General features: G+C 45.4%; 1 protein-coding gene across 5 annotated transcripts in view; it reads left to right on the forward strand.

Moving 5' to 3' along the window:
* The window catches only part of FRRS1 (ferric chelate reductase 1), a 92,424-nt gene that overhangs the window by 48,430 nt on the left and 30,232 nt on the right, over positions 1-13,762 (forward strand). For all 5 annotated transcript variants that reach the window (XR_004536604.1, XM_033916179.1, XM_033916180.1 and 2 more), the window contains exons 7-9: positions 690-788; positions 6,905-7,052; positions 10,480-10,593. Coding sequence is in view for 4 of the 5 variants with exons in the window: in XM_033916179.1 (XP_033772070.1) it covers positions 690-788; positions 6,905-7,052; positions 10,480-10,593 (361 nt within the window). In the remaining variant the exon portion in view is untranslated. The remainder of the gene's footprint in view (positions 1-689; positions 789-6,904; positions 7,053-10,479; positions 10,594-13,762) is intronic.

Below are 13,762 nucleotides of genomic sequence, written 5' to 3' on the forward strand. Positions count from 1 at the left end.
AGAGAGGAGAAAGTTAGGATTGATTGAGGCTTCCATTATAATCACATGAGGCTAAAGTTAGATAGTCAGCTTAATACTCATGCTTAAATTATTTTGCATTTGTCTCTAGAATGAAATTGACTGTGGAGTGCGCATAGGTTATTTATTTTCAGCTGCTTTTATCCGGTATGGGTGACTTAAACCATTGAATTAAAATAGTGTCTAAGTTGTTTTTCAGGACATTAGGGAGATGGTTACTTTTAGCTTTGTATGTAAATTGCGCGCCAAAGAAAAACAGTATTTTAAGGGGCTCCGACAGGGGGTGTTGGTGGGGAACCCTCCCACTTTACTTAATAGAGATCGCGCCGGCGTTGTGGGGGGGGGGGTTTAGGGGGTTGTAACCCCCCTCATTTACTAGAAACTTAACTTTTTCCCTCTTTTTCAGGGAAAAATTGAAGTTTTCAGAATAATGTGGGAGGTTACAACCCCCAAAACCCCCCCACAACGCCGGCGCGATCTCTATTAAGTAAAGTGTGGGGGGGGGGGTTCCCCCCCATGCCCCCTGTCGGAGCCCTTTAAAATACTGTTTTTTCTTCGGCGCGCTTCCACCTTGCGCTCAGTTGTCTTAGCTGGGTTGTCGGCGCGCCTTTGTCGTCACGCGCTTTTGACCTGTCATCATGATCCTTGATCTTCTCTGGGTTTATTGTCAGGGTGATGACGATGCTTATCTGTGTATGGTGGAAGATCAACATGTTCAGATCTCTCCTGCATTCCTGGCTGGGCGAAGTCATCCTGAGCTGGACTCCGAGGTGCAGTATAAGAACCAGTGATTTGCCATTCTTCCATTCTTTGCTCATGTGAACAGCCAGCACCATTTGCTTACAAGCTTAGCTGGCTTTACCGGTTTCAATTTAGTTTATCTCTTATCCAGATCATCCCTTTGAAGGTCCTGTTAGAAATGCAACAGATTGTCTACATATTGGGCAGGGCTACCAGACGTCTGGATTTACCTGAACATATCCTCTTTTTAGAGGACTGTCCAGGCATCTGGATGAGTTTCCAAAACCTGGCACTTTGTCTGAGTTTTGAAAACCATTGAGCTCGGGGCCGCGTCTGGAGGGCATCTGCGCACACGCAGATGCGATGATGTCACATGCATCCATGCAATGGCAGACGCTCTCTCGACGTGGCCCCGAAAAGACGGGGTTGTGTGGTGCCAGGGTCGGGGGCAGACGGGGCAGGACTATGGGCGGAACGGGGCGGGGCTGTGGGTGGAACAGGGCAAGAAAATTTGAGCAGAAAATCTGGCAATCCTAATATTGGATTATAAAGTCATTTCTATGCATAAGTGGCCTCTTAAAAATACATACTGTTGTAAAAGTACATGCTTTGACATGATGCATAGTGGGGTGGAGTTTTGGCACAGTGCGGGAGCAGTTTACACATATGTGCAAAGATGATGAAATATGATAATTTATGTGCACACTTTAAAATAATATAGGCCCAGACATTGCTTGAGAGCAGGTGTAATTGTCTGTGCCTACGAGGTAGACATGATTTCCGCCACTTTGGTTATGTGTCTTTATAAAATAGGAGGTGCCTACTTGCTCTCTATTATAAAATTACCCTTAAGTGGTGCCCAAATATGAGTGGTGAAAAAGTGTGCGCTGGGCACTATTCTATAAACGGTGCTCTGAGCTGGGCACCATTTATAGAATAGTGACATCTCGCCAGGATCTGCATCAAATTTTTGGGCGTGAGGATTTACACCAACTGAAACCTGGTGAAAATCTTCATTCGTAAGTTTGATGCTAAAACATTTGCACATACATCTTTATAGAATCGTATGTAGCAAGATGCATGTGCAGACCCAAATTGTTGCCAATTATTGATTTTTAGCGCCTAATTATTGGTACTAATTGCAGGTTACTCAAATTGCGCATGCAAATTAGATGCATACTCAAATTGTATGTAAGTAGTGTAAGAAGGGTGGCTGCTGTGGTAATTTCTTTGGCTATGTAGAAGTAAAGGTTGTCAACCAAGTCATAGGTGATAACCCTTTTTATTGGGCTTCGATTAGTGACTCGCTTTTTCACTTGCGGCTACTCAGAGAAACTGGAAAGCTAGAGTGTGGGGTGAGTTTGTGTAATGGCATCAGCTACAGACAGATCCAGAGCGTTGTGCTCTGCTTTCCTTGTACGGTAGATTGCTGCCACTTCTCTAAGAAGTTCATCTTTGGAAGTTGCACAGTAGCTGGCCATGCTCAGTCCTAGGAACTCATTTTTAACATGTCCATTAATCCAAGGTGCCTTTTATCCAGGCCAAACAGCTCCATGAATCTGGCTGAGACTATACTTAGCCCTACCGTTAAGTTCTGATTTCACACATGGCAGTGTACTATGATCCTCTTTGTGGGAACATGACCTTTGTGTGGCTGGTATATTGCTTCCTCAGATTTGCTGAGTCTGATATTTTTCAGTTGTTTTACCCTCATCTGAGCTGCAGAGTAGAAATGGTATTTGTGATCTGGTTACTGGCATTCCTAACTGGAAAGTTTTCTGGCCAGACTGGATCTTTCTGAAAGATTATGTGGCTTTCTTGTTTCTCTGCATGTGTAAAAAAATAAAATAAAATAAATCTTAAGTACATTCTGCTGAAAAAGTGTACTGAATGACAGCTGCTTCTGTTGCTGTCTAAATTTGGAATTAGCAACCAATGCTTCCTGTGCTTCCCAATCAGAAAGGAACCCTGTTTAATAGCTCCATTTTGATTGGTCAGTATTTCAGTTGCCGGGGGGCAGGAGAGAGAACAACAGCATTCATTAGTTTTATGTTGAAGTACTAAGAATCGAAACACTGTGTTGATTAAGGGGTTAAACTGGGCCTGGTCTGAATATAAGCTGGTACCCGGTTTATCTTCCTGGTCAGCAGACATACCCAGATATTCAGTGCTTGGAGCTGCGCATGTTCTGGCACGAGATATCCAGGGTTAGGTTAGCCTGTGGCTGGAAGTGACATATAAGCCACTTACCGTCATGAGCTGAATATTAGTCTGTGTATTCACTCACCTAATGGTGATATAAAGGTGGGATCTGCTAATGTGGACTATTGCATATTTTTGTCCAGTTTGCTTTTTACTATGAATGCTGTGTTATTTATTTATGTAGTCATATATTTAGCCTGTTGTCCAGACAACACCCAGAATGAGTTACCTAATTATTTATGTAGTAAATGAGTAAACATAATGCAAAAAATAAAATAATATAGGTGTCCTTTTTACTAAGTAGCGCTAAAAATTGCCTGCAGTAGCCCCAACATGGGGTTTTCCCGCACACTAAGGCCACTTTTTGTGCTGCTAGTAAGTGACCAATTTTTACTTTTCTACAATAATGGCCATGTACAAATTTTCCCTTTACCACATGGGCTATTTTGCAGGTTGTAAGGGCTCATGCGCTAGCCAGGTGGTAACCGATTAGCACGGACACACCTACGAGGGGTTGTTGAAAAGTTCTCAGCCCAACAAACTAACTTCCTAAATTCTGAGTGTTATTTTGCCGTTGTAGCTGAAAAGAGTGTCATCTTATTTCATTAAGGTGCCAATTTGCTGAAGCAAAATTCTGATTTTTGACCTTGTTTCAGATTGAACCATATCCATGTCATTCTCTTCTTGGTTGGACTGGGAACTTTTCAGTACCCCTTCATACTCTCTGTCCCCAGGCCCACCCCCAGTGCCCAAAAATAAAAATTAGTTTTTAGTTTTTACATGTGCATGCGCTACCTATGCACTATCGTGGGACAACTGAGCGCGCCCATGATAGTGCATTTGAAGCTGCGGTAAGCATGTGTTAATGCTTACTACAGCTTAGTAAAAGGACCCTAATAACATATTAACATAAAATATAAATAATATACTGAGATAAAACTAGTGGTACCATTGTCATTTAAAGGATTACAATTACCCCTAAAAAATCAATGAAACAAAAAAGTTTAAAGAACTTTTTGAAACACCACTAAGTTATCAATTGATTTACAAGACATTGGAATTCTATTCCAGTGAAGAGCCATAGGCAAGAGAATGCACAAGAACATGCATGTTCAAGCCTCAGTTTTAACAGAGGGAAGAGGACAACTTGTCATGCTGAGATGTGGCCACATTTATCCCTTGAGGTCAGACAAGGTTACAGCTTGCAAGCTTACCTCTCGTGTGTTAAACATCGCAGCAGGTCCCATTTGGACTTAGTGCACAGGAAACATTTTGAACACTGTGTGATTGCTTTCCCACCTTATTATTTGGATGCCACCTTAGACTTAAATAAAAAAACATAACCATTATAGTTCAATAACTTGCCTCCCCCCCCCCTTTATCAAACTATGCTGCCAAGCAGCACAAGCTAAATATCGAGCCACCCATTCGAATCCTATGCGCATCTCAGCATTTAGCTTGTACTGCTCGGCAGTATGGCTTGATAAAAAGTGAGGGAGGGGTTAGTGAATTGGTTCAGTTGGAATAAAATCACTGTGAGAAGAACTGAGTTAAAAAAAGAAACGAGGTTGTTGGGGATTGACAGACTCTAATACATAAACCTTGCTTTAAACTACATCTCTAAGCAACCAAATGTGAAATCTTAATACAGTGGTGCCTCGCATAACGGACGCCTCGCACAGCGAACGCTGCGCACAACGAACTTTATGTCTTGATTCGTACAACGAACTTCGTTTCACACAACGAAGTCGCCCGAGCTGCATCCTTCCGCGCAGGCACTGCGCTTAACTGCCCTCTCTCCGCCTGGCTCCCTCTTGCCCCCCCCGACTCCCCGACACGATCGGGGCAAGAGGGAGCCCAAGCCCTCTTGCCCCCCCGACTCCCCGACACGATCGGGGCAAGAGGGAGCCCAAGCCCTCTTGCCCCCCCGACTCCCCGACACGATCGGGGCAAGAGGGAGCTCAAGCCCTCTTGCCCCCCCGACTCCCCGACACGATCGGGGCAAGAGGGAGCTCAAGCCCTCTTGCCCCCCCCGACTCCCCGACACGATCGGGGCAAGAGGGAGCTCAAGCCCTCTTGCCCCCCCCGACTCCCCGACACGATCGGGGCAAGAGGGAGCCCAAGCCCTCTTGCCCCCCCGACTCCCCGACACGATCGGGCCAGGAGGGAGCCCAAGTCCTCCTGGCCACGGCGACCCCCTAACCCCACCCTGCACTACATTACGGGCAGGAGGGATCCCAGGCCCTCCTGCCCTCGACGCAAACCCCCCCTCCCCCCAACGACCGCCCCCCCCAAGAACCTCCGACCGCCCCCCAGCCGACCCGCGACCCCCCTGGCCGACCCCCACGACACCCCCAACCCCCTTCCCCGTACCTTTCTGTAGTTGGCCGGACAGACGGGAGCCAAACCCGCCTGTCCGGCAGGCAGCCAACGACGGAATGAGGCCGGATTGGCCCATCCGTTCCAAAGTTCCGCCTACTGGTGGGGCCTAAGGCGCCTGGGCCAATCAGAATAGGCCCGGGAGCCTTAGGTCCCTCCTGGGGGCGGGGCCTGAGGCACATGGGCCCAACCCGACCATGTGCCTCAGGCCCTGCCCCCAGGAGGGACCTAAGGCTCCCGGGCCTATTCTGATTGGCCCAGGCGCCTTAGGCCCCACCAGTAGGCGGAGCTTTGGGACGGATGGGCCAATCCGGCCTCATTCCGTCGTTGGCTGCCTGCCGGACAGGCGGGTTTGGCTCCCGTCTGTCCGGCCAACTACAGAAAGGTACGGGGAAGGGGGTTGGGGGTGTCGTGGGGGTCGGCCAGGGGGGTCGCGGGTCGGCTGGGGGGGCGGTCGGAGGTTCTTGGGGGGGGGCGGTCGTTGGGGGGAGGGGGGGTTTGCGTCGAGGGCAGGAGGGCCTGGGATCCCTCCTGCCCGTAATGTAGTGCAGGGTGGGGTTAGGGGGTCGCCGTGGCCAGGAGGACTTGGGCTCCCTCCTGGCCCGATATTGTCGGGGAGTTGGGGAATCGGCGGGGCAAGAGGGCTTGGGCTCCCTCTTGCCCCGATCGTGTCGGGGAGTCGGGGGGGCAAGAGGGCTTGGGCTCCCTCTTGCCCCGATCGTGTCGGGGAGTCGGGGGGCAAGAGGGCTTGGGCTCCCTCTTGCCCCGATCGTGTCGGGGGGTCGGGGGGGGGCAAGAGGGCTTGGGCTCCCTCTTGCCCCGATCGTGTCGGGGAGTCGGGGGGGCAAGAGGGCTTGGGCTCCCTCTTGCCCCGATCGTGTCGGGGAGTCGGGGGGCAAGAGGGCTTGGGCTCCCTCTTGCCCCGATCGTGTCGGGGAGTCTGGGGGGCAAGAGGGCTTGAGCTCCCTCTTGCCCCGATCGTGTCGGGGGTGCCAGGGACCACACGGAGTCACCCACCGTACCACCCGATTCGGGTAAGCGCAGGTATCGGTGGGTGGCTTATTTGCGGGGGGGTGCCTTATTTTACATTTTTTTCTAAAAAGGGGGGGCTGTCTTATTTGATGGCCCTGCCTTATCATCGGGGAAACACGGTAGAAAAAAAAAAAAAAATGAACAGTTAAGTCCCAGTTTTTGCCGCTGAGACTCTGCCCTCTCTCACTGTAAAATTAGACTCTACTTAGTCTGTCTTTAAATTTAAAAAATGTGTGTTGTTTTAAAAAACAATTATGTTTTTAGATGTATCTAAATAAAAATAATAACCAAAAATTTATCTTTTTTTATGTCATCTTAGCATATTTTATGCTGCAGAACGAATTATTTTTTTTTACATGTATTCCTATGGGAAAACGCGTTTCACATAACGAACGTTTCACATAACAAACTTGCTCCTGGAACCAATTAAGTTCGTTGTGTGAGGCACCACTGTATATTAAACTTGACATTCCCTTCCTTCAGCTCAGTTGAAATATAAGAGCATGCTGCTGAGCCCTCTTGTTTTCCCCAGGCTGCCCTGCAGGATTTAGCCTGGAGACTTTCTGATTCTGTCATTCAGTGCTCCTTCAGGAGAAGCCTTCACCTTCCCAATGACAAAAGAAGGTTCAACTTTGATGCTGCCTACTACATATTTCTTGCAGATGGCGAATACCATGATGGTAAATACCTGTCTTAAAGAATCCATTGTGTGTCTTTGTTTAAACAAATTAGTTTTTCTTTTCTTTTTTTCAAATTTATTTGAAAAAATAGATTAATGGGAAAAATAGCCTTTTAAGGAATTTTTAAGGGCTTTTGAATATCTCTTAGTCTGAGGACTTTGAAGATGTAGATTAAATCTCAGTGGATTAGAAGACTACTCTCTACTCCAGGGGTGTCCAATGTCGGTCCTCGAGAGCCGCAATCCAGTCGGGTTTTCAGGATTTCCCCAATGAATATGCATGAGATCTATGTGCATGCACTGCTTTCAATGCATATTCATTGGGGAAATCCTGAAAACCCGACTGGATTGCGGCCCTCGAGGACCGACATTGGACACCCGTGCTCTACTCTCTACTTTCTCCTCAACCAGGATCAGGAAAGCTTTTCTGTATAGCACTGTATCTGTTGTTATAAGCACAATGGGGGCAACAAAGTTTTCACTTGGGTAAATGCATTTTTTTTTTCTGTAAAAACACATTTTGGAAATTGCTTCTCTGTTTGTGACCAAAAGTGTGTACACAGTTTCACAACATGTGCACATGTATCTTCTTTGGGGCTTAAAGTTATGCATCAGATTGATGTGCCTTGAGTCAGTGGTCCCCAACCTTTTTGACACCAAGGACTGCTTTTATAGAAGCAAATTTTTCCAGGGACTGGTCGGAGCGAGGGGGGGGGGAGAATTCAGGGCGGGCTCTTAGGGCAGTTTTATACACAATATACATTCCATTTCTAACAAAAAAAAAGAAAATAGAGATTTCTACCTTTATTTCTGCTTTCCTCATGTTCTTGTCATTCACTTCCTTCCATCCACTGTCTGCCTTCTCTCTGCTTCTTCCATATGGCATCTGCTTTATTTCTATGCCTCTACCAGAAACTGTCTCTCCCTCCCCCCCCCCATTGGTCTGGCACCTATCTTCTTCCCTCCGCTCCCCCATAGTCTGACATCTCTTTCTTCTTCTCGTCCATCTCTTACTCCCTCCCCCAGGTGGTTTGTAGCATCTTTCTCCTCCTTTCCTCCCTTCAGATCCGGTATCTGTCTCCTCCCCCAATGTTCCAGTATCTCTCTCGCCTCTTCCTTCCTTTTCTTTTGTGCTGTTCCTTCTCAATTTGTTTTCTACCTCTTGCCTATTTACTTTTCAGTTCCCTATTTCCCTTTCATTGTGCCTATCTACAACTTGCCACCTCTTTCCCTCACCCCTTCCAGTATCTCACAAAATCTATCCTCTTCCCCCAATCCAGCATGTGCTCTTTCTTTATCCTCTACTTCCATCCAGTTTGTGCTTGCTCTCTCCTCTCCTTCCTTCCAGAGTCTGCTTCCCTCTCTATCCTTTCCCATCCAGTGTCTGTTACCCTCTCTCTCCCCCCTCCACTTTCAGTGTCTGCTCACCTTTCTCTCCTCCCCACTTCCTTCTTGCATCTTCTCCCTCTCTCTCCACTTTCAGCATCTGTTCCTCTCGCTCTCTCCCCTTCCACCCAGCATCTGCTCCCCTTTCTCTCCTTTCCACTTCCTTCTAGTGTCTACTCTCTCTCTTTCTCTCTCTCCACTTTCAGCGTCTGTTCCTCTCTCTCTCTCTCCCCCCTTCCAAACAGCATCTTTTCCCCTCCCCACTGCCATCAAGCGTCTGATCCTCCCTCTCTTTTCACTTCTCTTCAGAGCCTGCTCTCCTCTGTCTCCCTTTCAGCATCTGTTACCCTTCTCCCTCTCCCTGCACTTCCTTTCAGTGCCACTGAATCTCTTCCCCTCGTCGGGCCACCTTTCTCCCTTCCCCTCACCATTGCGAGTGCACTTAAGAGTTTTCTGTTTCTGAGTGTCTGGACGCGGCAACGTTTTCACAAGTCTCTTCTGAAGCAAGCTGCCTAGACGGAAACAGGAAGTGCGCCAGAGGAGAAGCTTTGGGGCAGTCGAGCGGGACTTGTGAAAATGTCACCACATCCAGATACTCAGAAACAGAAAACTCTGGAGCACCCACAAAGTTGAGGGGAAGGGAGGGAGGTGGCAAGACAAGGGGAAGGAAACACTGGAACTGTTGCCTGCAGTTCTTTCGCGTCCTGGCTGTCAGACGGCCGTAAGATGAGGGAAAGAGATGCCCATTGCCAGCAGTTCTCTCGCGGCCTGACTGTCAGACTGCCGTGGACTGCTAGTGGGCTGCGGACTGGGGGTTGGGGACCTCTGCCTTAAGTGACAGTTCTATATTGGTGATCGTGTGCATTATTGCCAGTATAGAATATTAGCATAAATCTGCATTTATGTACCTAACTTTAGGTGCGAGCATTTAATGTTAGCTCAATGGCTGGTGTAAATGCTCACTCCTAATTGTACACAATTAGGTGCTCAAATGCTAGTATTCTATAACATAAGCGCATAAGTACTAGAGACGTCCTTCCCCCACCCCAGGTCCATGACCCCTTGCAGTTTTGTATTATGCATTTGCATACATTATTTACAGCATCCCAACTAATGGCAATTAGTGCTAATTAACACCAACTATGGCTACTTTTTGGTTGTTAATGCCAATTAGCAGCTAATTGTTGTAGTAACTTATGTGCATAACTATTCTATAACTTGTGTGCGCAACTTTGTGCACTAAGAACCTGATTCTAAAAATGGCATCCAGATTGTAGGGAGCAGTAGGCATCCTATTGCCGTCTAATTGTCCAATCGGGATGCACGTTTTAAAAAAAAATTGATGGGGTGAAGGATGCCTACAATGAAAGAGGTGTTCATACATGTAGAGACGTCTAGGCATGCCTGTGGATACCTACGACCAGCGTAGGCATAGTTTACACCAGAAGGGGCCTTAGGCATCCATGCACGTGCCTAGGTGCTTATCGTAGGCGCAAGTCATATGCCTTAAATGTAGGCCTGTAAAATGTTGGCCTACATTTAAGGTGTCTATAGAAGAAAACAGACACAATTCTGGAAACAACGCCTTCTGGTGATTGACACGCAGTAGGTGCACATTTTGCAAGTGCCTACCACAGAAGGCACTGTTTTCAGAATCAGGCCCTAAGGGCCCAATTCTATTTAACACAACTTTTTAGCTCTTTCCTCTTTTTTTTTTCCTTTTCTTCTTCTGTCAACTGAACTCTCACCCTCTTTCTCACCCTTCTTTTTACTTTTCAGCTATCTATCAGATTTCCATCTTCTTCTATCTCCCACTTGCTTTGCATAATAAATTGTATATTGACCAGTCAAGCGGTTTTACCACTTTCATATAGCACATATTTTCTAGCAAATTCTGTCTTCAGTTTGTGTACTGTGGTGGTATAATCTTTGGATTTTAAAATGTTGTCGGTAATAAAGGCCAGGTGCTCACATCCATTTCTTCTATATATGCTGACTGGTGCAAGGATCATTGCAGAATTTTTGCTTCTTTTTTTTTTAAGGTCGGATTTCTAAACATCAGCGCCAGCCCTTGATAACTAGCAGGAAGTATGATATCACAGCTTCTCCTGAAGATATTGGTGGATCCCGCTCTCCTTTTATTATAAAAGTTCATGGTAATCTTTTTTAAACATTTTTCCTGTTTGATCATTTGCCTCTCATATTTGCCTGAAATCTAAAAGTGCATTTCTTGTTCTGCATTGATCTGGGGTGGGGGTGGGGGTGGGGGATGGGGGACACAATAGGGGTAATCCTATAAGAGTTGTCTATATTTGGGTGCTGAGTGTGAATTCTATAACAGCGTCTGAGCATCCAGATTTTATAGAATACAATGTATGTTGACAATTGCATAACAACATTTAGGCGTTATAACTTTAAATGCCATGTAAAAGACAGGTGTAGTTATTAGCATGTAAATATTGCACTTTAGTATTAAATGTAGAGACTGTAGAGTACTGCTATTACTTATCATTTCTATAGCGCTACTAGATGTATGCAGTGCTATACATTAACATGTAAGAGACAATCCGTGATCAATAGAGCTTACAATCTAATTAAAACAGACAAACAGGACAAATAGGGGTTAGAGAATTTCTCACAGAGGGAATGATAAAACAGAAATGGGTACTTTATAAGTGAGTGTGAGTTAGGAATTAAAAGCAGCTTTGAAAAAGTGGCCTTTTAGACTAGATTTGAAAACTGCCAGAGAAGGAGCTTGACGCAGTGCATGCCAGGCATTTGGTGCAGCAAGATAGATGGGACGGAGTCTGGAGTTGTCAGTAGAGGAGAAAGGTACAGATAAGAGAGACTTTCCTAATGAACAAAGTTCCTGAGGAGGAGAGAGGTGAGATACTGAGTTGCAGAGTTGCAGAGGAGTTTGAACTGTAACTGGAGTAACTACTCTACCCACTAGAGTACCCTGTCCCTTTTGCAGTTGTATGCTAAACTTGTAGACTACTGCTTAGTACAGAAAATGATAGCTGCTGCTCTTATAGTGAACTCTTGCCCTGAGACTGTGCTATGGCAGAGGCATTCTTCAAATTTTGGGCCACTTGGAGAATTCTGTGTTAACCTACAGAGAGGGAGAGGAGGACAGCAGAGTCCACAGAACAAGGCTAAAAGGAAAAAAAAAAAAAAAGCCAAGTTGTTTCAAGTTTTATTAAGGTTTGTTGTACACGCAATGTCAAATACTTCAATGCGTAGAACATTTTAAAAACAGGGGACAAAACAGAACTGTTTTATACCATTAAATACAAAATATATACGTACTAATAAATAACTGGTACAGAAGGTGAGGGGGATGAACTACAATCATTAAAGAAAGAGAAGAAACATTTACATTACATTACATTACATTACATTAGGGATTTCTATTCCGCCTGTGCCTTGCGGTTCTAGGCGGATTACAATATAGAAAATATCTGGGCAGTTCCAGTAGAATTACATTTCAGGATAAGGGTAAGTTACAGGAACAGTAAAGGATTATGATACTTCAATTTCACAGAAGATAATACATATCACAGAAGATAATACATATCACAGAAGATAATACATATCACAGAAGATAATACATGTCAACTGAATCAAGTTAAATCGGGTGTAGTGTAAAAGAGTTACAGTACATTCTGGATCACAGACAAAGAGATACTATAGGTGGGTGTTTCCAAAGGCGTTGATTGGGGACTCATTGGGTGGTGGTTAGAGTGATGGGAGATATTTTTTGAACAGTAGTGTTTTTAATTCTTTACGGAACTCTTTTATGTCTGTTGTTTTGGTCAGAAGTTTTGAGATGTCAGAGTCGATTTTAGCTGCCTGTGTCCCCAGAAGGTTGTCGTAAAGTTTCTTAAGACTAGTACCGTTGAGAGGTGGGTAGGTGAAAAGGTTCTGTGTTCTCCTTCTTCTGGGTGAGAGGTAGTAGTGAAAACGGTTGTTTAGGTAACTGGGTGCCGTGCCGTGGGTTACTTTGAAAATGAGACAGTAGAGTTTGAATTGTGTTCTTGCTTTTATTGGTAGCCAGTGAGATTCTAAGTATGCATTGGTAATGTGGTCGTGTTTGCTGAGTGAGTATATGAGTCTGAGGGCTGTGTTCTGGATGGTCTGTAGTTTTTTTATTGTGTTGGTAGGGCAAGGTAAGTAAAGGCTGTTGCAGTAGTCTACAATACTTAGCACAAGGGATTGGACAATGATCCTGAATTGGTCTTTATTAAAGAATTTTCTGATTTTTCTTAGATTTCGCATTGTGAAGAATGCTTTTTGGGTGATTTTATGGATTTGTGTTTGCATTGTGCAGCATCTGTCTAAATGTATACCTAGGATTTTGAGGGAGCTCTGTATTGGGTACTTGATTGAGTTTACTTCTAGTTCAGTTAGGGATGGTTTTTTGTCCTTCTCTAGTAGTAGGAATTTAGTTTTGTCTGAGTTCAGCTTCAACTTATGATTTGTCATCCATTTTTCTACTGTTTCCAATGTGGTTTTCAGGTGTCCTGTGGAGATTGGGTTGTGGATGTCGAATGGAAGGAGGATGGTTATGTCGTCTGCATAGCTGAAAGAAGTAATATTTAGGGCGTCCAGGGTGGTGCCTAGGGAAGCTATGAATAGGTTGAAAAGTGTGGGAGAGAGGGGAGAGCCTTGTGGTACTCCGCATGGGTTGGTCCATGGTTCAGATAGAATGTCTTTTGATTTGACTCTGTATGTTCTTGTTTTAAGGAAGCCTTGGAACCAGTTGTGAACTTTACCTGAAATTCCTATTGCGTCTAGTATCTGGAGAAGTATGGAGTGGTCCACTAGATCGAATGCAGCTGAGAGATCAAATTGGATGATTAGCAGTCTGTTTCCTTGGCTGAGGTGTCTTCGAGCTATGTCTAGTAAAGATACCAGGAGAGTTTCTGTACTGTGGTTGGTTCTGAATCCGGATTGGGATGGATGTAGGATGTTGTGGGCTTCTAGGTACATGGACAGTTGTTGTGCTACTAGCCCTTCTATTATTTTGACGTATGTTTGGATAGAAGCGATTGGTCTGTAATTTGATGGGTTATTTATTAGACCTTTGGGGTCTTTCAGTATAGGCGTAATTATGATTTCACCGAGGTCTGGTGGGAACTGGCCTTCCCTGAGTGTTGTTTGCAGCCATAGTGTGTAGCTAGCTTTGAAGTTGGTGGAAGCTGTTTCTAGTAGGTATGGTGGGCAGTTGTTCAGATCACATGAGGATTTGCAATATTTTTTGTAGAGCCTGTCCAATTCAGACCACTGGGTTGTAGGGAAATCGGTCCAGGACCTATCTGCTGA

Source organism: Geotrypetes seraphini, chromosome 12 (genome assembly GCF_902459505.1).
Source record: "Geotrypetes seraphini chromosome 12, aGeoSer1.1, whole genome shotgun sequence".
NCBI lineage: Eukaryota > Metazoa > Chordata > Amphibia > Gymnophiona > Dermophiidae > Geotrypetes > Geotrypetes seraphini.